The 15,389-nt window shown below is 36.8% G+C and overlaps 1 protein-coding gene across 3 annotated transcripts in view; it reads right to left on the bottom strand.

Annotated features, from left to right (window-relative positions):
• PLS3 (plastin 3) overlaps positions 1–15,389 on the bottom strand; it is an 89,168-nt gene that overhangs the window by 3,445 nt on the left and 70,334 nt on the right. For all 3 annotated transcript variants that reach the window (XM_082610681.1, XM_082610683.1, XM_082610682.1), the window contains exons 6-13: positions 13,221–13,302; positions 12,094–12,259; positions 10,287–10,429; positions 7,741–7,836; positions 2,985–3,180; positions 1,829–1,907; positions 887–1,001; positions 556–689 (exon numbers count right to left, since the gene is read on the bottom strand). In XM_082610681.1, coding sequence (XP_082466807.1) covers positions 556–689; positions 887–1,001; positions 1,829–1,907; positions 2,985–3,180; positions 7,741–7,836; positions 10,287–10,429; positions 12,094–12,259; positions 13,221–13,302 — 1,011 coding nt within the window. The remainder of the gene's footprint in view (positions 1–555; positions 690–886; positions 1,002–1,828; positions 1,908–2,984; positions 3,181–7,740; positions 7,837–10,286; positions 10,430–12,093; positions 12,260–13,220; positions 13,303–15,389) is intronic.

The following is a 15,389-nucleotide window of genomic DNA, read 5'->3' as shown; positions in this document are numbered from 1 at the left end:
ATTTCATGGAAAGAGAGTTGCACTGTATGAAAAAAAAAAAACAACATTTCAAGTAGTAGTGGCTTGCCATGGAGCTGCCTTTTGCACTGGTGGGGGGAAGATTCTCAGTGCTTTAATGAGTAAGCCCAACAGTCTACTGCAGTCTCATTTTGTACTAGTCCAACCATGGTAAGGACTTAAAATAAGCTGTGCTTTGGCTGGTACCTAGTTAAAATGAATGTTTTTCAGCATTACAGTTAAGAGATCTTTCTCAAATGTATACATGGGGTATTCATAATTTTTGCTATTTTTATTCACCGACACTAAATGAGGCTCAAGTCTGTCTGTCAGGCTTCCTATGAAAAAAGGGAAATAGTCACAGTTCTGCTGCCTCACTTTCAAGACGCCATCGCTCATTGGCCATCCAACATATATTCATTACTTAAGCTCACTTCAGAGTCTAAACACAGAAATTTCAAAGGTGTAGTCACTGATACAGTTGCTTAAAAACAATAAGGACTAGATCACAGACCTGTATTATAGTGAAGCTTAAACAGCTAAAATTGTGTACCATACCTTCTCATCAGCTGCCAGACTAAAGCTAAAGTCAGGGTTTGGTTCCCATCATTCAGGTCTTGCCCTCCAATGCCAACCAGGGAGAATTTGGCAGGATGCTTCCCTAATTCAACAGCATAGTTGCAGTTTTCTAGCTGCAAACACACAAAAGCAAATGCTTAAAAGATTTTTCACTTGTTTAATCTGTATATGCACGTGTGCACAAAACTAAGACACAGTTCCTTTCCTTAAGAAGCTCAGAGCCAACGAGCCCAAACAAAAGCCCAAACAAAAGAAACAAATTGAGAATTAAAAGTCTGTAAGAAATATGTGCAGCAACCTAATTATCTACCTTTTTCATGTTGGCTCCAAGTTTCGGGTATGGAGGTTTATTCACCTTACTCCAGTCAACAGGAACTTTAATTCGTTCGTATAACTGTAAGATTACCAGGGCATCTTGCAGGTCACTAATGATTTAAAAAGAATTTGATCAATGCTTTCAGACAGCTGGGCCTATGTTTCCTTAAAAACAATAACACTACACTGTCAAACAAGATATATAAAACCACAGATAATACCCAAGACTCCTATTTTTTTAATCAATCTGTGCTGAAAATAGAGTTAACACCATCCAATTCTCTTAAAAATATTTATTGAGAGCTTATTGTTTGAAAAGTACTGTTCTAGAAGCTGGGCACATAGGACAAAAATCCCTGGCCTTTAAAAGTCAGAGAGAGAGAGAGAGAGAGAGAGAAAGAGAAAGAGAGAAAGAGAGAGAGAGGGACAGAGAGAGGGAAGAAACAAGTATATGGATAATATGATTTGGGGTGTATTTAATTGCTATGAAAAAAAAAAAGAACGAGGTTAGGGGTTAGGTAGTGGTAGGTGGTGGTCAAGATCTGAATCACTGGCTTGAATATAGCAAGGGAATAACGCATTAGATGTGGAAAAGAACATCCCGGGCTGAGAGAACAGTGAGTACAAAGGCTTCAAGGCATCATGGATGGTCTGCTTAAGGCACTCTCTGGTCTCTGTTTCAAAATATAAAGTATCTGTTCCCTACGGTGTTAGAAAGACATTTATACATTTTTTCACTTAATGTCAATGATCATGTAAAGAAATAATCTGGGCTTTTGTGTATTTGGAAATGAAAATGGGAGTCACTACTCAACATTTTCCAATATAAGTAAAATGCTACAAACTAACATTTAGGAAAGGTTTAGAGCTGTAATTATTTGTGTAGTGTCCATTCATGATGTTCATAACTGTTTACAATAGCAGTAGGAAGGCTTACGCATAGAGATGGTTTACATGGGGATTAACACCAAGAGAGTTCATCCAGTTACGGAAGGTTCTTTCTTCACGAGTTTCTCCTATTAAAAATATTCACAATGTTTATATATTCACTAAATACCTTGTATATGTGCATATAACATCAACCCACATATAAGATTATTTTATTTCTTCTTTACAGATCTAGAGCTTTTTCTCCATTGCGAGTCTCTAAGCAGCCTCTCTAAATACATTCTAGATACATGCTTCTTTTTTTAACTGGATGAATTTATTTTAAAAGTAAAGAATACAACCTTATTAATAACCAGTTAAGCAATTTAGAGGTGTATGAAGTTTTTATAATCTCCTCCTCTGTCTAATCCTTCTCCAGTGTCTCCCCAAATCCCCATACCTCTAAAGTAACTGATGTTATCAGTTTAGTTTTTATTTTAAAATTTTTCTAGGGTCCTATCATATAAACCTCTATACTCATATTAAACTACATCTTCCCTCTACCCATTTAACAAATACTAAGCTACATATATGTACTCCTTTTACATGCCTATATTAGAGCAACAAATTATTTGAAACTTCAAAATCATAAAATTTAAAGATTTTATAGTAATGATAGTAGACATGCAATGAACTACTATTTACATTGTTAATTTTTAAGTACTATACTTCATGCATATATAATCTGGCAAAGGTAAACTCTGCCTTTCCCGAACTTAAATAAATAATTACCATGCATTATTATTATTTTTTGAGTAGGTTAACTGTGAAAGGAACTGGGGCCAGTTTCAGTTAGTATGACTGGAAGAATGAAACATAAATATTGTAAATTTATAAATTTTATGCAAATGTGTATAAATTTTATGCATGTAGGCATTTTTCTGGTGAAAGGTTTAAAAAGTGACCTAATGCTAAAATATTAAAATAAAACATTGGTTTATTAAGTGGCCTTAAACTAAGTGACCCTAGGCTAGCTTACTTTAAAAGTTCCCTTGTATCATTCCTTTCTATCAGCTGCCACTTTTTACTCAGCCCTTGCGACTACTTCTAGCAGACGGTTGCTAAAGGGGATAAGGAAACTTATTAAAGTCAAGATTATGAAATCACTGTGGCCTATGTGTTTCTACTCTGTAGTCCCAAACATAATTTAAGAAACCTTTAGTTACCTTCTAATAGAGTCCAGTCAATATCCTGGTTCTCTGGCTTAGTTAGTGCCGGGTATTTATTAAACAGGTTAGCCACAAAGGCTAAGTTCAGTTTGGGGTTTCCACTGACGACATCAGCAGGGGTAACAAACTGTCTGCAACCTAATTTGTCTGCTTGTTGAAGCATGCTCTCAGCTCTCTTCAAATCATCTGTTTCCTGTTGAAGTAAAATAAGAAGACATTTTTTAAAAGACCATACTAAAAATATAGAAATGCTTTCCTACAATGATAGGCTGGGTATACAATTCTGTTTTCTCTTAGTCAATATATGGTACTTACACTATTGTTGTGAATGCAAAAAAAAAAAAAAAAAAAAGTTGGCTGTGCTGGATATGCAGTACCTTGAAAATACCCTAGATGGCACCAGATCGTATATCTAAGGACCGAATACATTTAACTCAATTGAGATTACATCTCTCATGGCAAAATTCATCAAGAAAAAAGCAAAACCTGTTCAGATTTTTAAATTAAGCCCTAAAGAAGGTGTAAGGCTGAAAAAGATGATGGAATTATGAGAAAGTATTTTAGAAATAATAATCAGGGATACCAGGTTCCGATAATTTTATTTCAGGTTTAAATTGCATATTTTAAATTGTAGTTTTTCTCTTCACCTATTTTTTGTTTGTTTTATTTTACTTTTCCACCCGGGAAGCAAAGTTGTCCATTTCTGTAAAAAAATACTTACTTTCAACTAATTCCTAGGACTCCTAACTTTTCTTCTTCTCCATTTTGCCTTTTTTTTTTTCTTCTGGAAAGATGCATGCTGATCTCTTGACTAACGTACGGTTTGGTGAAGATTTTTAAGTTATAGATCCGATGATTTCAGACCAATGTAAAAATAGTTTCCCAGGTGCTCACCATTCCCACCTCCCACCAATAAAAGTTCCTCCTCCTGGAGCTGCAGGAGAAACAGTTGCTTTTGGATTATTCGTTTCTAGTGACCTGCCCTCCAGACTGCTCTTGGCAGCTACAACAGACATCTCCACCCCAGTCTACCCCAGGGCAAAAGTAGCTCTTCTGGAAAACAGTGTCACGTGAAAAGAAAAGGGATTTTATAACTGGGAGGAAAAAAGAGAGAAAGGGAACTTTAGGAATGTTACTTCTAAACCAACACGGTGCACGCAGATTGTATACTTTGAGAGTCTTAACTCTGTCTTTAATGGGTGGTGGTATCTTTAGTTTTTTAATCTCCAGTGAGGTGCCTTGAATGTCTGGGACTCTAGAACAATGTGTATTTATTGTGTTACCCTTCTCTGTTACCATCAGCAGAGCAATCAGTAACCACCAGCAGATGGGCAATTGAGTGGGATTCAGCCTTTCTTCAGGACTCTCTGTGAGCTTAGTGACTTCCTCTCACAGAGCCTATTTTATTTCTTGTAACCTATCAGTTGTTACTTTAATGCCTCTGGTTTATGCTATTTACCATCTTTATTTTAAAATCCCTTATTTATTGATCATCTTGGCATTCCTAAACAAAAAGCATTGATAATATTGGAATAGAAGGAAGCTTTAAAATAGCCCCAAATTTAAAAAATTCAAATAGTTAAATATATTGTAGAATAGTGAAACAAAAAATAATCAAATAAAAAATATACATATGCAAAAAAGAACTTCAGCCCATACCTCACATCATATTCAAAATTAACCCCAAACACACACACACACACACACAAATCTATAAACACAACACTATAAATCTAAAACCCAAATGTAAAACCCCAAACTATAAAACCTCTAGGAGAAAATATAAGGAGAAATGCTTATGACCTTGTGTTAGGCTAAAAGTTCTTAGATACAACACCAAAAGCATGATTTGTAAGAGAAAAAAATAACTAAATCTGACTCTGTCAAAATTAACAACGTCTGTTCTTTGAAAAACACTGGGACTAAATATTTGCAAATCACATATCCAATAAAGGACTTGTATTCAAAATATATAAAACACTCAAAACTTGACAAGAAGAAAACAAACAATGCAATTAAAATGGGTAAAGTGTTTAAACAAATATATATGGATGGCAAATAACTACGGGAAAAGATGTTCAACATCACTTGTCATTAGGGAAATGCAAATTAAAATCACAATGAGGGGCTTCCCTGGTGGCACAGTGGTTGAGAGTCCGCCTGCCGATTCAGGGGACACGGGTTCGTGCCCCGGTCTGGGAAGATCCCACATGCCGCAGAGCGGCTGGGCCCGTGAGCCATGGCCGCTGAGCCTGCGCGTCCGGAGCCTGTGCTCCGCAACGGGAGAGGCCACAACAGTGAGAGGCCCACGTACCGCAAAAAAAAAAAAAAAAAAAAAAAAAAAAAAAAAAATCACAATGAGACACCTCTACACCTGTTAAAATGATTCATGTTTAACCACACTAAGGTGTCAGTGAGCATGTGGACGTACTGGTACTTTCACGCACTGCTGGCGGCAATGTACAAAGGTACAACTACTTTGGAAAACAACTTGGCAGCTGCTTAAAAAAGTTAAACACACACATACCATACTACCCAGCCATTCCACTCCTAGGTATTTACCCAAGATAAATGAATGCATATATGCATACAAAGACTTGTATATGAATGTTCAGAGCAGCTGTATTTGTAATAGCCCCAAACTGGAAACAATCCAAATGTTCATCAACAGGTGAATGGATAACAAATTATAGTATATCCATTCACTGGACTATTATTCAGCAATAAAATAGGAATGAATTTATGATACATGCAACAACATGGATGAATCTCAAAATAATTATGCTGAGTGAAAGAAGCTAGATAAAATAAGAATACATACTGTATGATTCCATAAAATTCTCAAAAATTCAAACTAAACTGAAGGAAAGCAAATCAGTGGTTGCCTGGGATGGAGGAGTATGGGGGCAGGGAGGAATTACAAAGGATCATGAGGAAACTTGATGTGGTGATGGATATATATATATATACCCCTAAAGAAGATGTAAGACTGAAAAAGATGAAGGACACTGAAAAACAAGGGGAAAAGCAAGAGGAAAGGCTCAGAGGTAAAATGAGTGTGTGTGTGGTGGGTACAGAGTAGTGGGAAATTGCACTGGCCAGAAGAGTCAATGGGGAAACCTTCAAGGATTCTGAGGAGGTAAGAGACAATGAAGGGAGTGCTTTAAGATCAACTAGGGAGGAGTGACTAGAGAAGAGCTGTACCAGAATCAGAATCAGTATACTGGTGCCATCTACCCAGGCATAAAATCACCTGGCTAGCCATCCCAGACAGCTCCCTTAGTGCACAAGAGGGCCCCTTGTTCGTGCCAAGAGTAACCTGAACTGAAGAATTTCACAGTTAAAAACAGACAGACTACTGGGCATATACCCTGAGAAAACCATAATTCAAAAAGAGTCATGTACCAAAATGTTCATTGCAGCTCTATTTACAATAGCCAGGAGATGGAAACAACCTAAGTGTCCATCATCAGAGGAATGGATAAAGAAGATGTGGTACATATATACAATGGAATATTACTCAGCCATAAAAGAAAACAAAACTGAGTTATTTGTAACGAGGTGGATGGACCTAGAGTCTGTCATATCGAGTGAAGTAAGTCAGAAAGAGAAAGACAAATACCGTATGCTAACACATATATATGGAATTTAAGAAAAAAATGTCATGAAAAACCTAGGGGTAAGATGGGAATAAAGACACAGACCTACTAGAGAATGGACTTGAGGATATGGGGAGGGGGAAGGGTAAGCTATGACAAAGTGAGAGAGTGGCATGGACATAATATATACACTACCAAACGCAAAACAGATAGCTAGTGGGAAGCAGCCGCATAACACAGGGAGATCAGCTCGGTGGTTTGTGACCACCTAGAGGGGTGGGATAGGGAAAGTGGGAGGGAGGTAGATGCAAGAGGGAAAAGATATGGGAACATATGTATATGTATAACTGATTCACTTTGTTATAAAGCAGAAACTAACACACCATTGTAAAGCAATTATACTCCAATAAAGATGTAAAAAAAAAAACCAGACAGAAATATAAGCACTACAAGTCAGTTACAAATTCAGTTCTGATAAGGGCAGCATAAATGGTTTAGCCAGTGTAATCCACTCCTACTGTGAAATATGCTAGAAATGTGGATTTTTAAAAACCAGTAGAATACATTCCATATCTAATGAGTACTAACAACAACAGGATCCTAGAAAGTTGGGACTAAATAGTCTAGGCCAACTCTTTACTTCATGTATGAACAAAGTGAAATCCAATTTCGGGAAGGAACTTGTCCAAGGTCATTGAACAAATAAGTGATGTAATCAGGGAACATGTTCTGTGACAGTAATTCCCCAAACTGGATTTCAGGGATCAGGAGTTTGTTAACATAGTCACGTTACTCTCAACACAGGAATATTACAGATGCGTATATGAATATGTAGTCATTAAATCTATCACTGTGATTGTAATCCAAATACTTGGAAAAGGTTAGTCTCTAGTGCTTATTTCCCCACATCTGCTTTGAATATTTTATGCCATCCATATGAACCAATGCCACCATAATTACAGAACTCACTAATAAACTGTTAACATAAATCAAAGCGTCTTTCTGCCTCTGAATTACACCTACAGTAATAAATTTTAAAATAATGCTTAAAATTGTCAACACCACAACATGCAATTATAAACATTCTTGTTATTTATAAGAAATTGACAACAACTTTGTAAGCTTGTAGAATTCAGAAGAACACCTATACTTACATTGAAACCTGACATGTTAATATCTATCCGTGGTTCACCTTCCTTTTGTCCTTTTGGTGCAATTTGATTGAGAAGATGAAAATAGGCTTTGGAATCCTACAAATGAATTGAAAATGTCAGTGAGATCACATTTACAAAGAATGAATGTATCCTACTGTCCCATGTTTGGAAGGATACTTGCATCCGATTTTGTGAGAATGTACGACACAAATCTCTATCTTCTAAGTTAACAGCTCCTTTCCCCAGAAAAGTCCACTTATCTGGCCTTAGGTCTGCCTTGAATATGGATAAACTGGATTTTGTCATGACTTTACAATTTATTGAAGTCATCAATACAATAATGCTAGTAAACACATAACTAGTTCTGTACCTTCACTGAGTTACTGAAGTCAATAAGCTTGATAGATAAAACAAGCAAGAGAAATAAGTAGGACAGGAGAAATCCAGGAAGCATAGGGAAAGAAAAAATAAACAGGTTACATCATTACAAAGCACAATATGTATATACCATAAGGTATGGAGAAGAGATTAGCTGTGTTAAAGATGTATTTAAATGACAAAAATTTTAACACGAGTAACACTTGAGGTGGTGAAATAACATTAAACCCTTAATTATCTGAATATATTTAACCAAACAAGCTTCTCTTTGTTTTAAGCCCCTGAACTCTTTCATCATTTGAACACTTTCACTTGGAATCCCAATACCTAAAACAAAATGGCGTTGCTCATACGGAGTGTGTACTGGGTGAATGCAGGCTGTGTGGACACTGCACAGAACAAAACGTGAAAACCACTGTACCAAGTGCAAACACTTATGAGGGTCTTCAACACGCATGTCGAATTGTACCTGAGGACAGGAACTGGAGTGAAGATTCCTTAATCATGTTATATTTGAAGATCACCTTCCCAGCTATGATAGTTTTCTATTACTGGGCCTTGACAGTCCAGACAGATTATAAAGGAATGTTTCTTGTGGTAAACCCTATGGATTATGTGCATCCTAATCCCCTGGAGAAGTTGTTCAGTATGGAGATTGCTGGATCCAACCTCAGACATACCAAGCACAGATCTCTGGGAGCTGCCCGGAGAGCTGCATCTTAAATGAGCCACCCCGATAAGTTTGATACACTCACCAGAAACGATTCTAAGATTGGGGAGAATCAGGTGAGTGAAAGCCACTTCAGAGCAATTCATGGAATGCAAACCCAGATCATACCATTAGTGGGCATAGGGGTTATCTCCTTCCAAGGAGTAGTGCATTACAGTTGTGAAAGTGCTTTCGCTTACAATTACCTACTAAAGGTGCAGAAACAATTCGTAATCTAACCCTATGTACTTGAGAAAGACAGGTAAAGAGCAGACCCCACAGAGTCTATACTTACTACCCTGAAAAGGGGCTGTACAGGTGAAAATTGGAACTTGAACATATATTACTTAACAATCCTCTGCTTTTTAAAAATATTCAAAGCAGAATATATTTTTTAAAAATATTCATTTGTAAATAAGATTCCCTTTTATACATTTAAATTATATGCTCCAAACATAAAATACATTTATGAATGGTTTTTGGGAACATATCTAATGTGTAAAGCAAAATATAGCTGGCTAAGCATGTTGCATAAATTAAAAGAAGAGGTGGGGTTAGTTGGTTTTATAATTTTGGGGCCATCCTTAATTTTCACTGATGAAATCAGTAATGCAAATATATCCCATTACTTTCTCTCATCACTGAATAAACTGATGTGGTCACAGACTATTTTCATAGCCCTATTGGCCAGTGACATCTGGTGAAGATCCTTGAGTTTGTTCCCTGTGTTCCAACATCTGGATTTTGGAGAGTCGAGTTGGTTAATAAGAATGCCAAGATATCTGCTGTGGTGATTTTGGCCCTCTCTCCCCGAGATGCCAAAGGCAACGTGTGGTAAATGAATGCTACCGATGTCTCCCGCCCTTGCGAGTTTTCCCTAGTGCTCATGGTGAGCAGTTGAGTGCCAAAATTCAACTCAACACAAGAAATCTTTGTGGGTCTTTTATGTGCCAGGTGTTGTGTTAGAGGTGGGCTTTAGTAGGAGGGCGGTAATGCAAGGGCGGGGGCTGAGGTAGGAGACACAGACATAAATAAAAGTATGTAACTACCCTCAAGAACTCAGTGCCTGAAGGAGGGAGCACATGACAGAAGGGGACACGGAATCCTGAGGCCCCTTCTCTTCTAGGTCTTTACTAAAAGGTACACTGAGGCCTGGGAAAGGCAGTTAGCAACAGAAGAGTCATGACTGCCTGTCCTTTCGTACTCCATGTTGAGCAGTAGGTAGACTAGAAGATGTTAGGACTATAATATAATACTTTTTACCCCTTTCCACAAAATGAAAGCTAGACTTGGTGCTAGTGCTCCTTACTTGGCTCCATCTCTCTACTGAAATCTACCGTCAGGGCTAAGAGGCAACAAAGCTGGGTGATAAACTCATAGGAATGACCCCTCCTTTAAGCTGGCATGAAATCTCCTGAGTCATTATATTCCCCCAAAGTGTCGATAACTGCACAGTTACCTTGATGTCAGCACTAAAATTGTTGATTTTCTGCCAGCCTGAGTTTTCCAAATGAAAGTTTGCCCATCTAAGCAGAAGCTCTTCTGGAGATAATTTCATAAGCTCCTCCAAGGTCTCACCGTCTCGAAGTAAAGCAGCCAAGGCTATAAGGAAAAAACCCACAACCAATATATTCCATGTAACAGTTATTACAAGTTTATTGAGTCTTTTGACACTCTATTAAGTAAGTAATAGAGGTACTAAAAGTACTGTGACCTAGTGCCTGGTTTTCAGGTACTCACAGTCTCATAACAAAGATAAATAAAAGTAGATAATTATGATACAGATAGAAACACTGTATTATGAGAACACACAGCAAATATATATTATAACATATTCTTTATTATTCTTCACATTCCAAATACCAAGTAAGTTCTAGCTTTTAAGTTGAACATTTTCACATTATGTCATATATTTACAAAAATTGTTCTTAAATAATATTAAAATCAGAGACTTGGGGGAGTATGTTTAAAATTTTGGAGCCTTTTACTTAACCTTTTGATTAAACGAGTATACAAACCCTACGGTATTTATATTTAAGTATAACTAATGAACTCTTGAAATGCTAAACCTATTTTTAAGGGAATAGAATTCAACTTTACATTTTCTATAGCATCTAACATGTAAAGGCTGCTCAATAATTTTTTGTTGTTGAATTGAATGCCTAGAAGAAGCGTTTTTTGATCAATATTCCCAGAGGTAAGAGGTAGAAGCTTGGGTGTCTGTTTTATGAAGAAGTTATGTAGTCCTTATGCAATAATTACCTCCCATAAGATAAAAGGAGATTTATATTGAACAAGAAGACTGAAACTGCCTGACTTCCAAAGAGGTCTAAGCGATACCTCTAACAGGCAAATTTCATCTTTCATGGACTCTGCTTCATGCCATGTCACTCTGGCACTGAGGGATTTAAGCAAGGGCAGAGGCAACATTCTTACTTGTGCAGAAGCCTCTGCTCTGAAGAGGCCAGCAATTAGAAAAATTTTATTTGTTTAAATATAGGCCCCTTTGAGTGGATTGAAAGTGTTAAGTGTAATAAAGTCTTGGATAAATGTGCAAAATAAGACTGTTGACAGGCATTGTGAGACCCTGAAATACTGAGAACCCCCAGTATATATTCTTCCCCCAAAGTTACTGAGGATTGATATGGTGATTTCCAGAAGAAAATGTCAATATTTGGAGTGATGCTTAATATTTTAAACTTCAAAAGGAGAGGATAATGTAGTACTTCTGAGCTCCCCAGGACAATTGTATTGCATATGCTTATATATCCTAGAAGTCTATGATGTGATATCAAAACCTATCCTATAAGAATGATGCTTCTGCTAATTCAGGAAACATGAGACCACCAGGGGCAATTTAGAATAGTTTTGAAGAGGCCTAAATCTATGATAGAATAGAAAAGGTATGGAAAATAATAGGAGATGGTGTGCAGCAGTGGAGCTGAGGGTGGTGATGCGGTGGGGACTGTGTGGTCAGAGCAGAAAAGAATACATATCAAGTTTGGGGACTTTGGGCAAGTTCCTTAAACTCTCTGTGCTTTCGTGCCTTTATTGTAAAATGAATTCTAAAGTGCCAGACAAATGTTAATTACTACTAAAGAAGAAAGTTATAATTAGGCTATTTTCCTGAATAACACTATAACATTACCTTATGTTTAATTCTAGTTTCACCTAATCACCTCAATTAAGTGAAAGCATGACAGTCTGCATGACTAGAAAAAAATAACCAATAAACGACTTTCAAAATTATGACTGTGTTCCATTACCTTCATTCCTGCTTAATTCAATGTCAGCAAACAAACCGATCTTAATGATCTGCCAAAGCAGTCCCAAAACCAGATGAGGTTTCCCAGCCCGCAAATCTTCTGCACCAATGTTCACAACGTGACACCCAATGGCAGAAGCAGAATTCAGTGCCAAGTTCAAGTTTTCCTGCAAGACAGCCAATTTACAACACTTGCTTCCTGACCTTTCTGTTTTTTTGCAGTCTATTTCTCCCTTCACTGAAAATATCACTCAGCAAGGAAATTATGTCTTAATTTTACCCATACGTGATCCACAGAAAGCAATATCCAGGCTTTGGTGTTAAAAGCATAGCTAGGGACTTCCCAGTGGGTAAGACTCTGCGCTCCCAATGTAGGGGGCCCGGGTTTGATCCCTGGTTGGGGAACTAGATCCCACATGCATGCCACAACTACGAGTCCGCATGCCACAACTAAGAAACCCACGTGCCACAACTAAACATGCCTCAATGAAGATCCTACATGCCGCAACTAAGACCTGGCGCTGCCTAAATAAATCTAGCCTCATTGTTACTGTCTTTTTCAGATTTACAGGGTAAGTTAACTCGGTATTTTTATTTGGTCCCTTCTTAAGGACACTGACACTAAAGGGAAAGTCTGAGTTACTAGAGTAAGTATATCCATATGGGTTAAGTGTCGTATTTCTAAAAATGCCTAAATGAGAGGTCTATTGAATACACCTGAGCGTTCTAGAAGTTCTCAATCTCCACATCCCAAGAGATGCTCTTGCCTGAGGGAATTTTGCTATCTAACAGTCTAATACTCACTAAATGGAAAATAAAAGCCCTTTGTTCTTTAAGCATGCTAATTAATTAAGAGCTTAAATGTTTTTGCTTATTTCTGTATGTTTGAACACAAAATGTAATGAAAAGAACACAGGGCTTTGCAGTTAGACCTGGATTTGAACTTTACTTCCAGCAGTAACGTTAGCACAGCTCAGAAACCTTTCTGAGTCTCAGTTTCTCTTCTCTATGAAATCTGGAAAATAATCCTCAACTCAGACTTGTTATAAGAATTAAATGAGAGCCTATGGTCTGTAGAACAGGTCCTCAAATAGTAGTTTCATGGAAGGAGGGGAGAATGGTGCATACCTGAATGATGAAGGGTGTAAGTTTCTTCTTGTTGATTGCTCTCTCATCAATTGTATCAGGAACTGAAAGGTTGATCATTTTACTGAAACAAATTTTGAAATGAGTTGACTTATTTTAAAATAATCTTTAATATACACAAATACTGTAAGGCTTATTATAACATGTCTCTCATATAATCTGAAAAAAATGCAACATATGACTTTTATCATGTTGATCTCAAAAAACTATACATATAAAAATGCAAATAAAAAAGACCAAAGTATTTACAGTAGTTGAGTATTTCTGAGTTGGGCATTAGGGTATACTGTCTTATTTAATTTTTTGTAACTTCCACATTCTTTTAGAAGAATGACTTACTCAGATATTAAAAAAAACTTTATTGAATAAATGTTAAAAACAGATAATATTGCACATTAAAACTGAATCTCTCTTCTAGATTATACAATGCACAATTAAAATGACCATTTATCTACAAAGAGGTAAACTTAGTTGAGTATGAGATTCTTTCATTCGCCAAATACTTATTGAGTGCCTAGATGATGTACCAGGTACTATATTTGGGGCTGGAAATACAGTGATAATACAGAGAGAAAGAAAAGTTATATTAATTAGGTTAGAATCTGACTTAGGAAGAATCTCATTTGGTAAAATTTGGAGTTAGACTCTAACATTTTAGATGTTTATAATACTGCCCTAAAACAAGTTATTCTGCATAGGGAAAACCATGCTTCTTTCCATGCAAAATTTAAATATTAAATAAATAGTACCATGTGAGTCTCTATATTAAAACATATCGGGAATATCTCTTTACAGCCTATAAGTGGCAAGTAAGGGGATATTTCACACTTTTAAAATCAGCTTTTCAAACAACCAAAATGACCTTCTTGAAAGAAAAAAGAATTTTATATATTGTACACTGTCATCAGAAATATACCCATTGCTCTGTTCTAAGTGCTCTATATATAGTCACTTAAAGCTCACAACAGCCCTGTGAGGCAAGTACAATAATATGGGGATCATAATGGATGGATCCTGAAATGCAAAGTGATCAAGTACCTTTTATTTATTTAAAAAAATTCTTCCCTATTATGGTTTATTACAGGATATTAAATATAGTTCCCTGTGCTATATGGTAGGACCTTATTGTTTATCTATTTTATATATAGTATATTTTATATATAGTGTGTATCTGCTAATGCAAAACTCCTAATTTATCTCTTTCTCTCCCTTTCCCCTTTGGTAACCATAAGTTTATTTTCTATGTCTGTGAGTCTGTTTCTATTTTGTACATAAGTTCATCTGTATCATTTTTTTTAAGATTCCACATATAAGTGGTATCATGTGGTATTTGACTTTCTCTGTCCAACTTCACTCAGTATGACAATCTCTAGGTCCATCCATGTTGCTGCAAATGGCATAATTTCATTCTTTTTTTATGGCTGAGTAGTATTCCATTGTGTATATGTACCACATCTTCTGTATCCATTCCTCTGTTGATGGACATTTAGGTTGCTTCCATGTCTTGGCTATTGTAAATAGTGCTGCTGTGAACATTGGGGTGCATGTATCTTTTTGACTTACAGTTTTCTCCAGACATATGCCCAGGAGTGGGATGGCTGGATCATATGGCAACTCTTTTTAGTTTTTTAAGGAACCTCCATAGTATTTTCCATAGTGGCTGTACAAATTTACATTCCCACCAACAGTGTAGGAAGGTTCAAAGGGGTCAGTATCTTGATTGCAGCTATCAATACATAGCTACTGAGTGGCAGAGCCTGAATAGGAACCGGGCAGACTGATTATGGAGCATGCTCTTAACCACTGTACGCTACTGCCTCAAAAAAGAGTTGCATTCACTGACAGACTGTTGATAATCTTATATCATTTCTGCCAAGACACTGTTGGGTCTGGGGCAGCAGGAGTGACGAATGCATTTTTCAGAAATAAGTAATTGGAGAGTGAAAAGTGACTAGTGGCCTGTTTTTCTCTTTTGGAACCTATGGTACTTGAGAATAAAGAGATGCTGACATAAAAAGTTCAACTAAGTTGTAATGTTTAGCTTACTCAGTGGTGAGAAGAAATTGGAAGCTGAGAGCTTCTCTAGGAAGAGGTCTCTGGTCCAAATGACTGAGTTTTAGATTCACCTGTGGTGGTACTTTCACGGACAGA

The sequence above is a fragment of the Mesoplodon mirus genome, assembly GCF_964341445.2.
Source record: "Mesoplodon mirus genome assembly, chromosome: X".
In the NCBI taxonomy this organism is placed as follows: Eukaryota; Metazoa; Chordata; class Mammalia; order Artiodactyla; family Ziphiidae; genus Mesoplodon; species Mesoplodon mirus.
The sequence above is the reverse complement of the archived record's forward strand: the minus strand, read 5'-3'. Positions and strand labels throughout refer to the sequence as shown.